General features: G+C 42.4%; 1 protein-coding gene across 2 annotated transcripts in view; it reads left to right on the top strand.

Moving 5' to 3' along the window:
• The window catches only part of LOC111840634 (rho guanine nucleotide exchange factor 2-like), a 131,786-nt gene that overhangs the window by 54,783 nt on the left and 58,470 nt on the right, over positions 1-18,533 (top strand). For both annotated transcript variants that reach the window (XM_072705548.1, XM_072705547.1), the window contains exon 2: positions 5,046-5,208. In XM_072705548.1, coding sequence (XP_072561649.1) covers positions 5,046-5,208 — 163 coding nt within the window. The remainder of the gene's footprint in view (positions 1-5,045; positions 5,209-18,533) is intronic.

The following is an 18,533-nucleotide window of genomic DNA, read 5'->3' as shown; positions in this document are numbered from 1 at the left end:
TGGGCGCCGGCCAAGTTAATATTTTTGATAAGTGTTTAATTGTTCAGTGTTGATAGAACGTAAGCTTTATTGACCTCATGAAATTTCTCATAAAGACCAGGATGATTATTGACATCCTTAGCCCTTCCATGCCCGTCTGCAAAATACTTCCAAATGGCACATTTGCGTTTTTTTTTTTTTTACTAAAGCAGCTTGCGAAGTGCCTTCAACTGCAGCATATGCCATGTTCAGCCAACTTGGTATGTGTGTGTTAACCAGTGCAAATGCGTTCAGCAGCTATTGAGAGGAGGGGAGGGGCTGCACAAGTGTGTGCATGTGTTCAGCGCCAGCATTGCCGCTGCATTGGTGACAATGAAGCTTAATTGAAAGCCTTCCCCGAAAGAGTAAACGCTAAGAAGTTAAATGCCTCAAGATAAATTCAGTTCAATTCAATTGTATTTGTATAGTGCATTTTCACAACATTACATTGCCTCAATGTAGTGTACATTATCCCTGCCCAAAGTCCCCAATGAGTAAAGGAGGGGTGACAGTGACAAGGAAAAATTCCCTAGAAGGAAGAAACCTTGAAAATAAATGTATCCAAACAATGTGTCCTGCCCCGATCGTCCGCTCCTTCCGTGTGCCCCGTCCCTTCGTTAACCCCATGTGGAATCCCCGTGTGATCGGCTGTTTCTGGTTGTTGTTATTAGCTCTCTGTATTTCGTCTTCTGTTTCAGTTTCCCCAGTCATTGGGGTCATTGTATTGCCGTCTGTGTTTTGCCTGCCTTACCTGTAATTAAACCCCGTATTCCCCGATACCCTGACGTCTGCGTCTTTGTCTACGTTCCGTCCCCGCTTGGCATGACAATATTATTATACAGTAAAACTGGTCTAAGTCGCCGTCTTGTAACTCGTCAATGTGCACAAGTCGACGCTCAAGCAAAAGTCCCAATTTTTCCTAATGATGTTTCCTTTAAAATTCCTTGTGTAAGTCGCCGCTTGTAAGTCGTCAAATTCCCTTAGTCGTCACCTAAATCCCGGTCTCGAACAACACAAATGAATGGATTTTCCTACCTGTAAGTCGACACCTCAATCGCTGCATTCCCGCCGCCTGCTTGTCACTACAGCAATGTAGAAACGGGGAATCCCCACCTATCGCACTAGTCGCTCCCTGGATGCCGAGGCCGTGATGTAGAGACCTGCACTCCCGCGGGAGTACTGCGGGACCCGCCGCACCGAGTGCGGTTCGGGACAAGATTTGATCGGTGAATGCGGGTGTGGGCGGTAAGGTCCTCATGTATGTGCGGGTTGCTGGAGAATAGAATTAATCGCGGGACTCCCGCAAAATGTAATTATCTTAAAATTAATTTATTAAAAACAAATACTCATTTATCTACTGCACAAAAGCAACAAGAATGACTAAATTAAAATAACAATTTACAGGCGAATCGTCTACAGAAACTACAATTGCCACGCTCTGAGTGCCGGGGGACGTAACCGGACACCCCCCCAAGAAGTAATCAGCCTGGTGCTTGGACGGGATGGCATGTTCTGAAAAGCTCCTCGTTCGTGTCCATGTTCATCATTCCATTTAATTAAACTAAAATAAAACGAAACATATTTGTTTATTTTCCGTTTCTTTTTTATATATACTCAAAAGGGAAGCAAGTGAAACAAATAACAGAGTAGCGGGAAGAAGCGGTAAAAATAAAACTACTTATATGTTTACTTGGGGTATTTTGCGGGTGGGAGTGGGACAAAACTTGAATACTGCGGGCGGGAGTGGGAAAAAATAATATATATTTTTTGCGGGAGCGGGACAGAATCTTGCGGGAGCGGGCAGAAGCGGGACTGAAAAATCCGTCCCGCGCAGGTCTCTACCGTGATGAGTAGAGGTATGGTGTTATATTTACTAGTCGGCAAAATGGCAAAGTGTCGACTTTATAAGTCGGCAAAACGGCGAGTTATATTTACTAGTCGACAAAACGACGAGATAGACATAAGTCGCCAAAGTGTCGACTTAGGTGTATCTCGTCAATTCTCTAAGTCGTCACTTTTCAGCTGGTCCCGTGAGGGTCCCGGTTTTACTGTAATTACATTTATTAATGGTTTATTATTAATATTAAAATAATGAAGAAATCTTTATTTTTAAATGTATTTTATTATAATAATAATTACTGTTACTGTCTATCATTGTCTAAATGTATTTTTACAGTCTAAATATATGTATTCAGTTAGTGTAAACATGCACGGTGCTATCACAGCGAATGCGAGGCTGAGACTGAAGCGTTACCTTTTGTTTCTGCTGAGAGACGTGCCGCGTGACTCATTTCCCCGTGTGTACAAGTTATCTTAGGTCGGCGTTCACGGTTTGACTTCTGAGATTCAGATCGAGTTCTAGGTAATTTTTTTTCCGAACTGGTTGGTTCGACTTTTAAGAAATTTGAGTTCTAATGAGTTTGAGAACTGTGGTACCACTGTATGTGTATATATATGTATACATATATATGTGTGTATATATATATACCGTATAAATATATATATGTACACTGCTCAAAAAAATTAAAGGAACACTTAGAAAACGCATCAGATCTCAATGGGGAAAAAATCCTGCTGGATATCTATTTTGATATGAACTGGGTGATGTGTTAAGAGTGAAAGGATGCCACATCATTTGATGGAAATGAAAATTACAAACCTACAGAGTGCTGAATTCAAAAACACCCCGAAAATCTAAGTGAAAAAATGATGCAGCAGGCTAGTCCATTTTGCTGAAAATTCATTGCAGCAACTCAAAATCGTACTCAGTAGTTTGTATGGCTCCCATGTGCTTGTATGCATGCAGGCAGGCCTAACAATGTCAGGGCATCCTCCTAATGAGATGATGGATGGTGTCCTGGGGGATCTCCTCCCAGATCTGGACCAGGGCATCACTGAGCTCCTGCACAGTCTGAGGTACAACCTGGTGGCGTCGGATGGACCGAAACATAATGTCCCATAGGTGTTCTATTGGATTTAGGTCATGTGAACGTGGGGGCCAGTCAATGGTATCAATTCTTTCATGCTCCAGGAACTGTCTGCATACTCTCGCCACATGAGGCCGGGCATTGTCATGCACCAGGAGGAGCCCAGGACCCACTGCTCCAGAGTAAGGTCTGACAATGGGTCCAAAGATTTCATCCCGATACCTAATGGCAGTCAAGGTGCCGTTGTCTAGCCTGTAGAGGTCTATGCGTCCCTCCATGGATATGCCTCCCCAGACCATCACTGACCCACCAAACCGGTCATGCTGAACAATGTTACAGGCAGCATAATGTTCTCCACACCCTTTCACGTCTGTCACATGTGCTCAGGGTGAACCTGCTCTCATCTGTGAAAAGCACAGTGTGCCAGTGACGGACCTGCCAATTCTGGTATTCTATGGCAAATGCCAATCGAGCTCCACGGTGCCGGGCAGTGAGCACAGGGCCCACTAGAGGATGTCAGGCGCTCAGGCCACCCTCATGAAGTCTGTTTCTGATTGTTTGGTCAGAGACATGCACACCAGTGGCCTGCTGGAGGTCATTTTGTAGGGCTCTGGCAGTGCTCATCCTGTTCCTCCTTGCACAAAGGAGCAGATACCAATCCTGCTGATGGGTTAAGGACCTTCTATGGCCCTGTCCATCTCTCCTAGAGTAACTGCCTGTCTCATGGAATCTCCTCCATGCCCTTGAGACTGTGCTGGGAGTCACAGCAAAACTTCTGGCAATGACACATCAATATGCGCCATCCTGGAGAAGTCAGACTGCCTGTGCAACCTCTGTAGGGTCCAGGTATCGCTTTATACTACCAGTAGTGACACTGACTGTAGCCAAATGCAAAACTAGTGAAAAAACAGTCAGAAGAGATTAGGCTGAGCCTCAATGGAATTAATTCATCCAAGATGAGACATCTGATCTCGTATGATTTAAGTGACATAGGGAAAATACCCCCCAAGTATGAACAATAACACCACAAGGGCTATTTACATTCTCCCACAAGTATGCCGCGATATCAAACCCTGCTGCCGCTACAGTATAGTATATTGTATAATAAAATTATATCATCCTTAAGTCATGTTGTTTTTATGTTTTTAACCTTTTAATCATTATTAGTTAATTATTGTTATAACCACCATTTAAGCTGCTAAGACACATACGAATACTTTGTGCTGTACTGTGAGCACTGCGAACATTAGCCTGAGCACGAGATGAATGGGTGTCTTGCAGGGATGCTTGCTCTGCTGGGAGTTGGGGCGGAAACTGTCATACTGTATAGGCTACTTACGCTGGGCATCAGTTGTAAGTTATATTTATCGTAAGTTGACGATGACCTGTAGTATTTTTTAACGATGTAGCATTTAGCCACGTTACATGGCTTTTTGAAAAAAAAAAAGTAGTTGGTTACTGAAAAAGCTACAGCGTTTTAAAAGTAGCTGCACTACTGATAAGCTACTAAAGAAAGTAAAGTTAATAGTGTCACTAATTGTAGTGAACTACTCCACAACACTGAGTATAAGCTGTTATGTGATCCTGTTCATTTGTCTTAGTCTATAGCCTAGCTGTGGCATTCTGAACTAGCTGTAGGCGTAAAAGTGATGACTTACTGATTCCCTGACAAAACAATAATTTAAATGGGATGAAATCAGGGCATGAACAACTTTCTCAAGACCTGGAGATGATAAATATGATTTAAATTTTGACATACTGTATTTCTAAGATAAGTATTTCTAAAATGATGACATAGAAAGCTAAACCAAATACTCAGAGATGGGCTTAGTACAATTTGATGATCCGAAAATTATAATTTTTGTCTTACTATCATTTAACTGTAAAAACTTATGAGACATCCAAGCCTTAATGTCTGTCAGGCAAGCAAGTAAATTGAAAGTGAATGGTAACGGGCCCAGCACTGATCCCTTTGGGACACCAAATTTAACTTTACTGGGCTCTGAAGATTCATTATCCACATGATCTGTTAAATATGAACTCTTATCTGTGTGGATTTGCATGGTAATCCTGCATTTCTTCCATTTCTTTGGGATACAGAACAAAGAGAAGGAACGGATGAAGGAACGGGAAAAGGAGGCCAGAGAGAGAGAGGCGAGGTACAGCAATGGCCATCTGTTCACCTCACTCACTGTGTCAGGCACCACCCTCTGTTCTGCCTGTGGAAAGAGCATCACCGCCAAGGAGGCCCTCGGTTGCCCCAGTGAGTAAACACTCCAACTACATCTTTTTATAATACTATTACAACACCACATCCTTGAACTGCTCTACCTAATATTACTATAGCACCACATCCGTCAAGTGCTCTATCTAGTAGTGTTCCAGTACCACATCCTCCAGTGGGCCTGTCTAATACTGTTACAGTACCACCAGACATTAACATTGCTGTCTAAAACTGTTACAGTACCAACATACAGAAAGCCCCTAATACTGTTACAGTACCACATCCTCCAATGGTTCTATTAGTGTTGTCACAATAGCAAAATCATGACTTCCACACGATACCTCCATAAATATTTCAATACCAATACTACCAATAGACAAACAAAAGAAAAAGCAGAAACAAAATGAAAATGTGCTGCAAGTGAAAAAAGACAAACAAAAGAAAAAGCAGAAACAAAATGAAAATGCGCTGCAAGTGAAAAAAGACAAACAAAAGAAAAAGCAGAAACAAAATGAAAATGCGCTGCAAGTGAAAAAAAACAAATAAAAGAAAAAGCAGAAATCGAAAGAAAATTATGGAGTTAATTTTGTGCCAAAAGTATCAATCAAAATTTTGAAAACCACAAGTATCAGAATGAAAATTTGTATTCCAAATATCAAAAAAGTCAAATAAAATCATTTTATCCTTCTTCTTCTCTAATTTGTTTTGCTTCTGGAATGTTTTTCTTTGCTTTTGGAATTTTTTTTTTTTGCTTCTGGAATATTTTTCGTCGCTTTTGGATTTTTTTTTTGCTTTTGGAATGTTTTTTTGCTTCTGACTTTTGGCACTGTTTTAACGGGTGGGCGGGCCTTAGCAGCTTACACGTCTATTGGTCAGCTGGAATTTGGAGTGAACACGCCTTTAACCATCTGAGCACGCCCACTCCATGACGCATCAGAACATCGCAACATAGCAGGAAGCTCCGGAGCCAGTTTACAGCATTGAATTGCATCTTTGTAGTTCTATAATAGTGTACTTTTATTAGGAATCGGTGTATGCAACACATATTTCGCATTCATAAAATGTCACCAACCCATCCAGTTCAGTAACTTTCGCTATTCCACCAACTCGCTGACCAGGGAAGTTTCTAGCTAAAGCTTCTAGCTTCCAGCTGAAGTTTGCCTTGATCAGGGGAACCTGGGGGACAATGCACACCCCTTACATTTTCAGAATAACTTTCTCTCTAACAGGTATTAATTAGTGCGCTGTATCCATATTACATGCCATTGAGGCAACACACTAAAGCTTAATGCTAATGTATTAAATGTGACGAAACACATAATCAAGCAATTCAGCTGCGGTACATTTGCTTTGTCCCACGGTGCACTGCCTTAATCACACTTTACAACTTATTTATGGATTAATATGTGTTATCTCTATTATATCCATGGGCGTCAGAAGCATTTTGAATGTGAGGGGGGGAGGGGGACGTACTGGCATAAAACTAATATTTTATGTTAAATGTGGGGGGGGGGGTCCAAACGAATAATTATGGAATGTGAGGGGGACACGTCCCCTTCAGATTTAATGGCGGCGACGCCCATGATTATATCGGGTATCGACCATATATAATATGGATACAGCGTACTAATTAATAACTTAGAAAGTTATTCTGAAAATGCAAGGGGTGTGCATTGTCCTCCAGAGTCCACTGATCAAGGCACACTTCATAGGACATGGCTGTCCCATTTTAAAATTGTTTCAGAGCTGTTAACCCCTTATAGTGTGTTGCCCCATTGCACTTTAAATGGATGCAATATAATAATTAGTGACTATTACAGACAAAAATAATCTGAAAGTCCAAGGGGTGTGCATTGTTCCCTGTAGTCCACTGATCAAAGCACACTTCACTAGATGTGTGCCTTAGTCTCACCTGTCCTGTGTTAGTCTCGTTAACCCGTTAGTATTTTAATTCCTGCTTCTGTTTAGTTCATCAGTGGTTCATTGTGTTTTGTAGTTGTCTATGATGTGTTCTGTTGTGTTTTGTTTCATGGATGTTAGATGGTTTAGATATTTTCAGTGTTCAACGTGTATTTGGTTTTTGTTATTTAGTTTTTGTTAATCCCTTTTTAGTTTTTGACCCCTCATGGTCCTTTTGGTTTTGTTGCGTTTCTAGTGTTTTCTGTTTTATTTAATAAACCCTGTTTGTTGTTCTTGGAGCCGCAAGTGGGTTGTCCGCCCTTTTTGTGCCTGCCTGATGCCTTGCTCCCGTGCCCGAGCTGCCCGCAACTGTTATGGACACAGGGTGTGACACGGCTGCCCACCCCGGTGCAACACATTTGAATAAAGATGCAGAGGTCTGCAAGTAGGGAGATGGAAAAAGGAGTTTAATACAGTTTCACAAGGAGACCGAACTGGCTGCTGCACGCTCACTCTCTTAGCTTGCTCTCTATTGAGCGTCCCTGGAGTATTGCACCTCACTACATTATAACACAAAATACTTTGGTTTCACCAGAACATTTACAATAAACATACTGTTCCAATTGTAAGCAGTGCAGTGTAATTATTCACCTATTACTGGAAAATGTGCAAAACAAAAGAACTGGCACATATATATCACATATTCAAATAGTATAATCCCAGAAACAGTACCTATTGTTACTGTTACATTTGCAAATCTTTATATATATATATATATTACCGCATATTTACTATACCTGTAGCCCTTATACTTCCTAAATATGAATATCTAACAATTCCAACAGACATGAAAACTACATAAACGAACATAAAAGAGCAAATATAGTTTCATGGCAGTCAGACACAACTCACAACAGTTATAATTACATACTAACGTATACTAGCTACATCTCTGTAGAGATCGCTATCCTCAGGCACATGGCAGCCTTGCTAACCGGTGTTAGCCTAGCACCTGTAGCGCAACTTAATAAGAGGCTTGTATGCGGCTTTAATACTCGTGCACATTTATAATGTTAACCGCTCACCTAATACACTGAAATAACACAATACAACCAAAAATTAGCGGACCCTGTTATTGAAAGATAAGCAAAAGCACTTCTCTGTTGCAGCTCTCTAAAAGTTTAATTCGCCATTTGCTAACGCAGCATGTATGCATACTCGGAGAAACACTAAAACTCTACTTCTGTCCGTTATTTTATTGATATCAAAACTATATAAGGGGCATTTCTTCTGCTGAATGGTGCATTTACCTGCAAGTAGGGAGATGGAAAAAGGAGTTTAATACAGTTTCACAAGGAGACCGAACTGGCTGCTGCACGCTCACTCTCTTAGCTTGCTCTCTATTGAGCGTCCCTGGAGTATTGCGCTCACCGCGGTGCTCCTCCCCCCAAATCGCTCTCCGCCTCGCAAGGTAGTGCCCTTATTGACAATATTCTCCCTCCTTCTATACAACACGTATATTAACATATTCCACACTAACACACCAATATAAAATAAAACGATGGGGGTGTCTTTTAATTAAAGCCAAAGAGAATATATATAACATGCACTGGTATGTAACCAGACTGTATGCTACACTACACTCTCCCCCACAAAAGTAAATGTCACCCGACATTTCTCAAAATCCCATGTACTGGTTTCCATTCATGTCAGAAGTATATCATATATTGTCCAATCTATTATCCCTTTTAGTCTCCGATCCAGGGTCTCCACAGCACAATCTGGCCTGGCATGGTCTTAGAAAGGAAACGTGTAGCACGAACCCAGGCAGGGTTGCCCAGAGTATCGTATGAGAGCACTGCAGGTTTGCGTGTTTGTCTTTTAGGATTCTGTCTAGCTTCCGTTACTGAGTCATCTGTGTCAGTCTCCGCACTGTATTGCACATCAGGATGCTCAGCAAGCGCAGCTAGTTTCCTTAGTGGCACATCCTCTTCGCTCTGGAGTTGTACATCCTCTTCGCTCTGGAGTTGCACATCCTCTTCGCTCTGGAGTTGCACATCCTCTTCGCTCTGTAGCGGCACATGAGGTTGAGCTTGACTGTTGAGACTGCGAAACTGGTCCCTGACTGCCATCTGGAGCGTTCCATCTCAGTGTGACTGTACAGTCATCCTCCCAACTGCTGTCAGAATCAGGTACCTCTACCCACGATGGTTCTTTCCTCCATCCTGCTCTCTTCTGGACGCGTCTGTGCTGGCGCATTGAGGACGGTTCGCCTCTGCTTCTGGGGTCTGGTCGCTCCAAAGGAAGAAAATCACATGGCAAGAGGTGGTTCCGGTGCAGAATCCTTATGCGCCCCTTCCCATTTTCTGGTTTCAACTCATAGACCGGACTCTCAGGATGTTTCCTTTCGATCACAACATGGACTCTGTCCTCCCAGTACGACCGCAGCTTTCCAGGGCCTGCTCTGGGGGTCAGGTTGCGAACAAGTACCCTGTCTCCAGGCATTAGGTCCCTTCCAAACACTCGCTGGTCATACTGGCATTTTCCCCGAGCTGCCTCTTTCCGGGCTGTCGAAACTGCTATCTTGTATGCTTCTTCCATCCGGCTTTTCCATGCAGCTACATACTCTGGGTAAGTGGTTGGTGCCTCGGCTGTCTTGGTGGCAAACAGAAGATCAACTGGTAGGCGTGGGGATCTACCGAAAAGTAGATAGTATGGGGAAAATCCTGTGGCCTCGCTCCTGGTGCAATTGTATGCATGGACCACCTTGTTCAGCGAGCTCTTCCAATCTGCCTTTTCCTCGTCGGACAAGGTGCGGAGCATTGACAACAATGTTGCCGACTGGCTTCATCCAGAAATCCCTGGTGGTACGCCTTCCCCTGATCCAAGACAGAGAACCAGCTGCTTCCACCCAGGGAATCAAACAAGTCTTGCATCCTTGGAATAGGATGACGGTTAGGCACCGATTTCCAATTTAGCTCCCTGTAGTCACAACACAGTCGCAGGCTTCCATCTTTCTTTCGGACACACACCACTGGAGATGAATATGACAAGCGCGATGGTGTTATCCATCCCCTATTGAGAAGGTCTTGAAGATACTCCTTTACCTCTTGGTGCAATGGTTTTGGGATTGACACATAGGTCTTCTGAACTGGGCTTGGATCATGCAATGTGATGTGCATCTGTAATGATGGAATGCGTCCCACATCCTGGTCATCATAGGCAAATGCTTGACATTCGTCTTTCAGCACTTCTTTCGCAGCTCTCTTTTCTCTTTCACTGAGGTGGCTGAGATCCACTGGTGGATCCCACACTGCCCCACGCCCTCCCTCACTGGGGCTGTTCAGGTACTCTGGAAGGTCCCAAACCTCAGTTGTAGCTGAAGGCACTTCACTTGACTTTGTGGCAGCAGGGTATAGAGTCTTGATAGGTTGAATACGACCCACAATAGTACGCTTCTCTAAGCGAATGCACTGATTAGTGGTGTTCGCTATTGGGACTGGAATCCTCATGATTCGTTGTATTGGAGTTCTGACCAAGACTTCGCCAACAGCCAGTCCCTCTGGGAGTGGGTGGTCATCTGTAGGGGAGAACAGCAGGTCTTGTCCCTGTAGCTGTGGGTCCAAAAGGGAGTGCAAGAACACTGTGGTTACTTGGTTTGCTGCTAGCATCACTCCATTCCGGCCCACCCTAACTGTTCTTCCTTCCTCCTCCCTGCGGGAATTCTGAATCAAATTGACAATTGCTCGTGCTGTCCCACCCTCAACTGCAAAAGCCTTGGTCACAGATGAAATAATTTCCCTCCTGCCATCCTGGGGCTGGTGTTCTGCCCTTCTGATTATTTCATCAATTATGTTGAATCCCAAGATTGGCTCTTCTGCAATATCATCATCACTGGACACCAGTATTGGCACTCTGAGTGCTGGTTGTCGCCCTTCCCCTACCAGTTGGAAATTTACCTCGACCCACCCGATGAAAGGAATTGTTGTATTATTTGCTGCTCTGCCGGTCAGAACTGCCTGTCCCAGCAAATCTTCAAGGGGCCTGATTTTTGTGTGAGGTAGGTACTGCCTGCGCCAATTTTCATTGATAATGCTTGCCTGCGCTCCCATGTCCCATAAACCTTCCACTAGTTGACCATCAAGCCAACAGTTAATTAAACATCTTCTTCCAATCAGTGAGATGAGTTTTGACTGTACTCGAGGAGGTAAGTGGTTAACTGGACAGCACTGAGCTGAGACTGTGGGCAAAACTAGTGCCGGATCCTCGAGTGCATCAATGGTATGCAGAGTCTGGTGCTTCTGAATGTACTGGTCAGGAGGTACATTCTTTGGGGTCCTTAAACTGGTTGTTAAACTGTGAGACGCTGCATTCTGGGCTGCTGAGTGTCCCCCTCCAGCAGCCCCTCCTCGTTTCCCAGATTCCGATTCTGACCCCTACAACCCCTGGCCAAATGTCCCCACTGACCATATTTAAAGCAGTGATGGCAGGTCTCAGATCTTCCTTCATCTCGGCACTGCTGGCACCCCCTTAGAACCCCAATTGGTGGCCTCGGGCGGTTCGCCTCCAATACAGACAGGACCATCTGCCTCATTTCAGTCCGCAGCTCTTCCATCATCCGCTCTGGGCTGAGTTTGTTACAATTTTTTTTCTCCTCCTTTTCTTTCTTCCAGGCGTTTGCCCTTGTTTGCTCTGTTGGTGTGGCAAATACTGTAGGCTGAATATAATTCTCAGTCAGTGTGGAGCTCACTAACTCTGGGGTTTTTAGTTGCTTGTCGTCTCAGTTTTTCCTGTCTCTCACCTTCTAACTTGGCAGCCTCACTCACTCTCTCAATCAGTTCTTCATCTGCGATGTCAGTGAGATCCAGCAGAGGTTTTAGCTGGAACTTTACGGAATCACTGACTAATCCAGTTTCTATGGTGCGCAAGAATTTTTTCTGGACCACATCTGGGCTGTAGTATTCTTCATCATCTCCACCGGTTGACTTCATCAACAGTTTTTCTTTCAGTACTACTGCTCGGAAGATAAAATTCTGAGCAGTCTCTTTGGGCTCCTGTGACAAGTTTGCCAGCTGGTGATACAAGTCTGAGGCACTCTCCTCTCTGTAATGCCCCCTCAGGATAGCCTTTAATGTGTCCAGTGTGAGTCCACGCTTGATTTCGAGGAGTCCTCGGGGGGGTAAGCTTGGGTCAACTGCTTTGACAACTGCCTCCAATATTTCAGTCTCGGAATGTCCTCTTTCTAGCCCAATGTCAATCTGCCGCATCAAACTGGGATAAGGCAATCGATCTTTTTGTCCGTTGTCTTTGACTTGGCCACAAATCTTGAATTCACGCCGAATGGTTACTTCCGGTATTTGCCGATCCGGTACTTTGGGTCGGCCAATGTCGTCACCTCGACCTGTCTTGCCCCTGGATCCTACCCCAGCAGGGCTTTCATTCATCTCATCTTCATACGACCGCGGCTGGAAGTACTTTTTCCCTAATCCAGGCCTAAACATTGCCCTATGTGGTATTGTGCCCCTTGCCTCATTCATAACAGACAGCAGACGGCTGAAGTCCCGGCAAACCTCCTCCACTTCTTTCTCCTCTATCATTGCCTCGAGGGCACTCTCAACCCTCTCAATACGAGCTCGTTTTTCTGCATAGGATGGGACACCCTCAGTGCTTCGGTCGCAGTGTAGAAAGGCACAAACCTCAGCAAGCTGACTTCCATTCAACCGCCACAATGTGGCACTTATCTCGTCATGAAGATCCTGAACTTCTTCCAGGCTCGTCTCTAGAAAAGGGGATTCAGTTCTCTCCATTTTGACCCCTCCTGGCTGGCTCGCCAAAATATGTTACGGACACAGGGTGTGACACGGCTGCCCACCCCGGTGCAACACATTTGAATAAAGATGCAGAGGTCTGCAAGTAGGGAGATGGAAAAAAGGAGTTTAATACAGTTTCACAAGGAGACCGAACTGGCTGCTGCACGCTCACTCTCTTAGCTTGCTCTCTATTGAGCGTCCCTGGAGTATTGCACCTCACTACATTATAACACAAAATACTTTGGTTTCACCAGAACATTTACAATAAACATACTGTTCCAATTGTAAGCAGTGCAGTGTAATTATTCACCTATTACTGGAAAATGTGCAAAACAAAAGAACTGGCACATATATATCACATATTCAAATAGTATAATCCCAGAAACAGTACCTATTGTTACTGTTACATTTGCAAATCTTTATATATATATATATATATTACCGCATATTTACTATACCTGTAGCCCTTATACTTCCTAAATATGAATATCTAACAATTCCAACAGACATGAAAACTACATAAACGAACATAAAAGAGCAAATATAGTTTCATGGCAGTCAGACACAACTCACAACAGTTATAATTACATACTAACGTATACTAGCTACATCTCTGTAGAGATCGCTATCCTCAGGCACATGGCAGCCTTGCTAACCGGTGTTAGCCTAGCACCTGTAGCGCAACTTAATAAGAGGCTTGTATGCGGCTTTAATACTCGTGCACATTTATAATGTTAACCGCTCACCTAATACACTGAAATAACACAATACAACCAAAAATTAGCGGACCCTGTTATTGAAAGATAAGCAAAAGCACTTCTCTGTTGCAGCTCTCTAAAAGTTTAATTCGCCATTTGGTAACGCAGCATGTATGCATACTCGGAGAAACACTAAAACTCTACTTCTGTCCGTTATTTTATTGATATCAAAACTATATAAGGGGCATTTCTTCTGCTGAATGGTGTATTTACCTGCAAGTAGGGAGATGGAAAAAGGAGTTTAATACAGTTTCACAAGGAGACCGAACTGGCTGCTGCACGCTCACTCTCTTAGCTTGCTCTCTATTGAGCGTCCCTGGAGTATTGCGCTCACCGCGGTGCTCCTCCCCCCCAAATCGCTCTCCGCCTCGCAAGGTAGTGCCCTTATTGACAATATTCTCCCTCCTTCTATACAACACGTATATTAACATATTCCACACTAACACACCAATATAAAATAAAACGATGGGGGTGTCTTTTAATTAAAGCCAAAGAGAATATATATAACATGCACTGGTATGTAACCAGACTGTATGCTACACTACACAACCATGACAGTATGTAAAGCAATCTGGGAAAGAAAGGGGTGTGCAACAGTCACCATGAGCCCAAAATGCTAAACCACCATGTCATTATAGCTGACAGGGCCTATTATATTAGCTATTAACACGATTTTGCACAAATCACGAAATGGTTTGAAGCGCAAAAATAATCGGTGTGCATCGTTGTCTGTGTACTGGACATCAAGATTCTGACATTAAAAACGCCCCACCTTCCGTTAAATGTTATTAAAGCCTGAAAACTGAATATCGAATATGAAGCTTACTTAACTGTGGTGCCCCAGGTAAACTTGACTTAGCCTCTCATCTTTTCAATAGCTAGAAACTTCCCTGGTCAGCGCGTTGGTGGAATAGCGAAAGTTACTGAATTGGATGGGTTGGTGACATTTTATGAATGCGAAATATGTGTTGCATACACCGATTCCTAATAAATGTACACTATTATAGAACTACAAAGATGCAATTTCATGCTGTAAACTGGCTCCGGAGCTTCTCGCTATGTTGCGATGTTCTGATGCGTCATGGAGTGGGCGTGCTCAGATGGTTAAAGGCGTGTTCACTCCAAATTCCAGCTGACCAATAGACGTGTAAGCTGCTAAGGCCCGCCCACCCGTTAAAACAGTGCCAAAAGTCAGAAGCAAAAAAACATTCCAAAAGCAAAAAAACATTCCAAAAGCAAAAAAACATTCCAAAAGCAAAAAAAAATATTCAAGAAGCAAAAAAAAATATTCAAGAAGCAAAAAAAAAAATTCCAGAAGCAAAACAAATTAGAGAAGAAGAAGGATAAAATGATTTTATTTGACTTTTTTGATATTTGGAATACAAATTTTCATTCTGATACTTAATGATTGGCTTGCGGTTTTCAAAATTTTGATTGATACTTTTGGCACAAAATTAACTCCATAGAAAATGCACAACAAGTAGACGATCCCAAACCGGAAGTGCTCCACGACGCTAGGGGGTGCGGTGAGCTCATGTGGCCCAGTTGCTACACAGTAGTGATGGGAAGTTCGACTGAATTAACCGATTTGATTCTTTCGAGCTCTCCGTTGTAATGAATCGATTCTAAAATCGATTCTGTGATTCACTATTTTTTTTCGTCTTTTTTGCGCCTGACCGTATGACTCAACGAATCATGGGATCGGATAATAAATCAAACGGTATCTCAAGGTTACGTTATTTGACTGAAAGATGGGGCTGGTGTTCAACAAAAATGTTCAGCTTGACTATTCACAATAAAAAAACAATATATGAAAAGAAGAAAGGGTGTCGATGCTGAATAAACACCCATGTTTATATAGTTCTTATGCAATAATTTACTGTTGTGATAAATGATGAACAGCTGCATTTATTTTATTCCTTTCAACAGCGTAACTGCATTTCCGCAGTAAACGCCGCAATGGCTCTTGGGATCGGTTCGCAAACCATTCGTTTGAGTCGCCAACCGAGTGTCCGACAGATCGTTCGACGAACGATTCGAACTTACGGGTTTTCGGACACTCGGTCGGTTACTCAAAGGAAGGGTTTCGGAACCGATCCCAAGAGCCCTCGCGGCGTTTACTGCGAAAATGCAGTTACGCTGTTGAAAGGAATAAAATAAACACAGCTGTTCACAGGGCTGTCAACTTTGGTCAGCCGGCTGGTGTGAGATTTTCGATTTCAGGCAAGTACGCACACGCATTTAGACCTATGTGACAGTTTTATTACCTTGTAAATGGTCTGTAGGGTTTGCAAACTACCCCAACGCTTTTGATGCAGCTAATTTTAGGTTTATAATGTAATAATATAAATTTCCCGTAAGATTTCTTGCGCGAGCGTGAGAGTCCGAAAGCGTGAGTGTCACGCCCAGATGCGTGAGAGTTGGCCGCCCTGTGTTCATCATTAATTAATCACAACAGTAAATTATTGCATTTCTGCATAATAAAACTATATGTCTTTCATCAAAAACCAAAGGTATTTATTAACTTTGACGTTTACACAACAACGTATGCAAGTTTACTCATGCTCATTGTATGTGTATGTGTGATTGTATTGGTAATATTGCCGTTGTTAACTGTGATGTAGTCCTTGAAACTCATGCACATGAATTTGGCTAAAGTAAAGAAAATAAGAACTATATACACACGCGTGTTTATTCAGCATCGACACCCTTTCTGCTTTTTATATATTGTTTTTTTATTGTGAATAGTCAAGCTGAACATTTTTGTTGAACACCAGCCCCATCTTTCAGTCAAATAACGTAACCTGGAGACACCGTTTGATTTATTATCCGATCCCATGATTCGTTGAGTCATACGGTCAGGCGCAAAAAAAGACGAAAAAAAATAGTGAATCACAGAATCGATTTTAGAATTGATTCATTACAACGGACAGCTCGAAAGAATCAAATCAGTTAATTTAGTCGAACTTTCCATCACTACTGTGTAGCGACTGGGCCACATGAGCTCACCGCACCCCCTAGCCTCGTGGAGCACTTCCAGTTTGGGATCGTCTACTTGCAGCGCATTTTCATTTTGTTTCTGCTTTTTCTTTTGTTTGTCTTTTTTGAATTGCAGCACATTTTCATTTTGTTTCTGCTTTTTCTTTTGTTTGTGTTTTGTCTCTGGAGGCCACCGTAAATAATATATTTTGTCGTAGGTGCAGAGCTATACTGAACATATTTTAGCAAATATAAAATTATTCAGTTGCAGCTGCTAAGCCATTTAACATGTTTTAATACATTTATAACACTGATAATTAGATTTTTGTGAATAATTTGATCAAGGTCTTACATGTGTGTTTGTGTGATTGCTCTTACAGTTTTTTATTAATTTGCAAGATATCACTTAATAACCAGCAATACTTCTCCTTGACAGAGGTCTGCACTCTCCTGAGTGCAGTTTGTAGTAATAGAAGATAATTACACAAATGTACTGCATACCATGATAACTTTAGCTGAAAAGATTACCTAAAAAGACAAAATAAATTTAAACAGTTAGGCTATCCTTGCCCTTAATTTTGCCTCGCAAAATGAAGTGGTAAAACGATAAGTTGTGGACAGTTGGCAAAAGCACTTGTACTTGCAGCCATGGCTTTCCTGTAATAATGTGATGTTCGCAAATGATTTGTTCATGGGGAAGGAGTCCCTTGCAGAAACAATACTCTCATGTTCCCTTCTCTACAAAGATTTGTTACAAAGATGTATAGCCTACATGTGCAGTTTTTAACAAACATGAGTAGCTAAGGTAACAATGTTGAGAGACAGACTTTAATCACGGGAGGCACATAACTGGTACGCAAGTACACATTCGCCGTATAAAGCGATATGCACAGCAATTTCTTGTCATAGCAGCGCAAGTGCATATTAATTTTATGTACATTTGTGCTGCTATGACAAGAAATTGCCATGCATATCGCTTCATATGGTGAATGCATACTTGCGTACCTGTTATGTGCATCCTTGACTATAATTCAATAACAAATATTTTTGTCACATGACTTTATTGGGGGGTTTTACCTTACTCCTTAGAACTATTTAGCCTAAATAATGGGATTTTTTGATATATTGAAACATAAGTGTTTCAGATATGTTTTATGCAAACAGGAAGTGCCAATGAACAGGCTGGTGAAGGAAACAGAACAAATCTTTTAGGTGAACTGAATAAAACAAACTGTCCCCCAAAAGGAGTAGTTTCACTCATCACTACTCTCTTCTCTGTGAAAGTTGCAGGGTGAGAGAAAAAAAACTGTTGGCACGCCCACTGTGCCTACTGGGAGAGGAAGAGAAAGTCAAGACAACATGACTTAGTTTCATGAAGCCAGGGCTTCCTATTATGACAGAATGACTTAATATCACAACAGAATGACTTTACATCAAGAAATAATGACATATTTTCTGGAAATGAAGACTTCTTAATATCATGAAAACATGACTTAATTTCAATTTACAACCAATGCAACTTATGACTGATAGACTTTACGACCATTCCGGGGCTGCAAATTTGTGGCCATGACTGCGCTACAATATGACAATATGACTTAAAGATGATATAATTATATTATACAGTATACTATATAGGTATGTAATGATGAATCACGAATTGGTTAGAAATTGATGTAAATGTATGACGATTTAAACCAGCTGATGTGGAAAATGAATCGCTACTTTAGGACTACTTCACAGTGTACTTTAACAGAAAAGCTGGTGTAATATTACATTTCTGATCGTGAATTCGACGTCAGATGTCACTGCGTATTCACGTTGACGTCATACGTCAGTTTTTGGTTTTGACCGAACACGAGATGGCGAGCAAATTTGAAATTGAGGACGGTGCTGTGGCGCAGTGGTTAGCGCTGCT

Source organism: Paramormyrops kingsleyae, chromosome 23 (genome assembly GCF_048594095.1).
Source record: "Paramormyrops kingsleyae isolate MSU_618 chromosome 23, PKINGS_0.4, whole genome shotgun sequence".
Taxonomy (NCBI): domain Eukaryota; kingdom Metazoa; phylum Chordata; class Actinopteri; order Osteoglossiformes; family Mormyridae; genus Paramormyrops; species Paramormyrops kingsleyae.
Note: the sequence above shows the minus strand (reverse complement) of the source record. Positions and strands in the feature narration are given on the sequence as shown.